At 42.0% G+C, this 2,905-nt stretch overlaps 1 protein-coding gene across 5 annotated transcripts in view; it reads left to right on the forward strand.

The window, feature by feature from the left end:
* LOC113804536 (Transient receptor potential cation channel gamma) overlaps positions 1-1,755 on the forward strand; it is a 356,342-nt gene extending 354,587 nt beyond the window's left edge. For 3 of the 5 annotated variants that reach the window (XM_070115958.1, XM_070115959.1, XM_070115960.1), the window contains one exon: positions 1,226-1,754. In XM_070115958.1, coding sequence (XP_069972059.1) covers positions 1,226-1,549 — 324 coding nt within the window. In that variant the 3' untranslated portion in view covers positions 1,550-1,754. Of the gene's footprint in view, positions 1-1,225 lie in introns of all 5 variants that reach the window. The other 2 variants (XM_070115955.1, XM_070115957.1) reach the window with 1 other exon arrangement.
* The last annotated feature ends 1,150 nt before the right edge of the window (positions 1,756-2,905 follow it).

Raw genomic sequence — 2,905 nt, forward strand, 5'->3', positions numbered from 1 at the left:
TTCTTAGAATCATTTCTTTCCTTTCTTTTCTTTTCTTCTCTCTCTCTGTCTCTCTCTCTCTCTCTCTCTCTCTCTCTCTCTCTCTCTCTCTCTCTCTCTCTCTCTCTCTCTCTCTCTCTCTCTCTCTCTCTCTCTCTCTCTCTCTCTCCTCTTACCTTTTCCGTCCTTTCCTCTGTGTCCCTGAACGTGTGTCCAGCGTCTCCCTTCCCTCAACCCCCTTTTTAAGGAGTAACTTGTGCTTATGGTCAGCTTCGCTCATAGTTGGAATCTTAAAACGTAGGATCAGCTTCACGTAAAAAGATGTCTTTAAAGTGAGATTCATACCGTCATCACAATCTGTAATTTGATGTTTTAGTACAAAAAGAAATCTAAAAGTACAGAAGCAACAAATGTTACACTAGATTGAGATTATTTGTATTTTATCTTTGGACTTTTGATATGTGGTTATGCAGTGTTTCCTTAGACCGGCTCGTTGCATTTGCTGCCTGTAATGAAGAAAAGGGAAGTAGCATGTTAGCTCTCTTGCTGCAGTAACAGTTATTAGGAAATAGTTAAAGATAGCCAAATTAAAACGTCTGGATTCAAGCTAGGAAGCAACTCCCAAAAGCCAAGTAAATCTGCGACCGTGATTCTTGAAGACAGGGAGTGCTTCAGAGAAAATGCAGCTTCTTTTTTCTTCATTTCAGGCAAAGAAAAACTTTTTACCTAGTCAGCGCTGGCCTCGCATAGAAAGATTTTTCCCCGGTTGCCTAAGAAGGACCAAGACTGGTATTTTTGAATTTTTGAGACCACCTTCTGATGTTTTGGCAGCCAGATTAAGCAAGCTTTTTTCTTGCATATGTGTATGATATACATACATGTATACGCCTACATGAAGTATACAAAGGGATCCTACCATATTTTTGGCAATCCCAATGTACCAAGTACTTACGGACACTTTTTGTGTAGACTAGAAGCCACTTCTTACACCATAAAAAGAAGCGACAAAAGGAACTCTGAGTTATGACATCATGGAGAATTTACTTATAAGATTGAGATTTCTTATATGTGTCTTTACTTCTTTCCTTTTCCCTCCCGCGCCCCTTTAAAGGAGTTAACGTTGCATGAGCATGACCACCTCTTTTCAAAAAGCCCCCCCCCCCCAACCCCTCTCCTCCTCCTCCTTCCTCCTAACCTCCGTCGGCGGCCGCCTCGACGCTCTCTAACCCCGGTCACCCACTGCCAGGAGCGGGCGGACACGGAGTGGAAGTTCGCTCGCAGCAAACTGTGGATAAGCTATTTCGAGGAGGGCGGCACCACGCCCCCGCCCTTCAACATCATCCCGGCGCCCAAGAGCGTGTATTACCTCTTCCACTGGTTCTTCAAGAAGTTCTGCGGCCAGACGAAGGCGGCAAAGAAGGAGCACATGAGGACGATAAGGGTGAGTAAACCGTCTGTTATGTATATGAAATTTCACAAAATAGCGAAGCTGTCATGTTTTTTTTTCGACACAATAACCGTCAATATTTGCAATTTAATCGGAGATGGTATAGGACATTCATGGCATTGATATAATATGGTGAAGATAACCACAGGGTTTTTCATCTGCTGTGAACGTTGTTCTTCTGAGTTTAATGTCGCGTCCAAAAGCATTGGCGGCCAAACTGATTTTGCGTTGCGTGTTCCGTTTCAGTTTTATTTTGTTGATGACACCGTTTCTAACTTTTTCTTTCTTTTTTTCTGAGGTTCGTGTTCTTTTGTCCCTACTCGTTTCATGTTGTTTGTCAATCTGTGTTGATAGAACACGAAACACATTTACAACTTTTAGATTTATATGTGCGACAAGTCTCTGATTCAAGTACATACCTGCCGTTAGGCCACAGATGAAAATACATGTCATTCAGTAATCAAAAGGTCTTAACAGACAGTATTTCAAAGCGCTATTGTCTTATAGATGAATGATGAGGACTCGCTGTAAGATGACTCATAAATACTGACTTTCGGCAATATGACGTTTCCAAAGAGAGAAAAGCAAGACAAAAAATTAATGAAAATTAAAGTAGCAAAGACAAAATACATATGCAAACGTCAGTGAATAGTTATACTGATGCAGTAAAAGAGAGACAGACAGACAGACACACAGGTTGGCAGGAGGACAGACAGATAGACTGTCAAGCAAACATAGACACACGGAGAGAGAGTGAACGAGCGAGTGAGAAAGAAAGAGAGAGAGAGAAAGGGAGTCAGATAGACATACAGGCAAGCAGGAAGAAAGAAAGAGACAGACACGCAAACATAGACACACGGAATGAAAGACACAAAGAGAGAGAAAGAGAGAGAGGCAGGCAGATAGACAGATAGACAGATTGATATACAAGAAATGAATGACCCAAAGAAAGATAGACAAAGGAAGGTGTACTGGTGGAGAGAGGGAGGGAGAGAGAGTCTAACAGAGATACAGACAGTCAGACAGAGAGAGACACTCACAGAGGGAATAGAAGACTCAATGAGTCAGACAGACTGATTGGCAGACAATGGCAAAGAGAGACATAGCAGGTTTAAATATAGCTATGTGAACAGAGAGATATGTGTATACACGTGCATATGTTAGAATAAAATACAGCCACATAACAAGCCATAAATTCCCCAATCACACAATCAATGTCATCGTAATGAACGTGTCAGTAAAAAGTCCGTAACTCCCCTAATCAGAACTGCCAGTGATTCGCCATTCCCCTCATGTCACCACACCAATCAGTGGCGTCTTGCTTTGGGAGCCAGCATGGGCGGCGCTGCATCAGATTGTGCAAGTGAAATGAGTGTCGTGTTCATTTGATTCCAATTGTAATTGTTATGGCTGTTGCTGCTGCTAGTGTAGGTGGCTATTCTGAAGATATCTTACGGGTATTATTATTATTATCATTAT

Source organism: Penaeus vannamei, chromosome 38 (assembly GCF_042767895.1).
Source record: "Penaeus vannamei isolate JL-2024 chromosome 38, ASM4276789v1, whole genome shotgun sequence".
Lineage (NCBI taxonomy): Eukaryota > Metazoa > Arthropoda > Malacostraca > Decapoda > Penaeidae > Penaeus > Penaeus vannamei.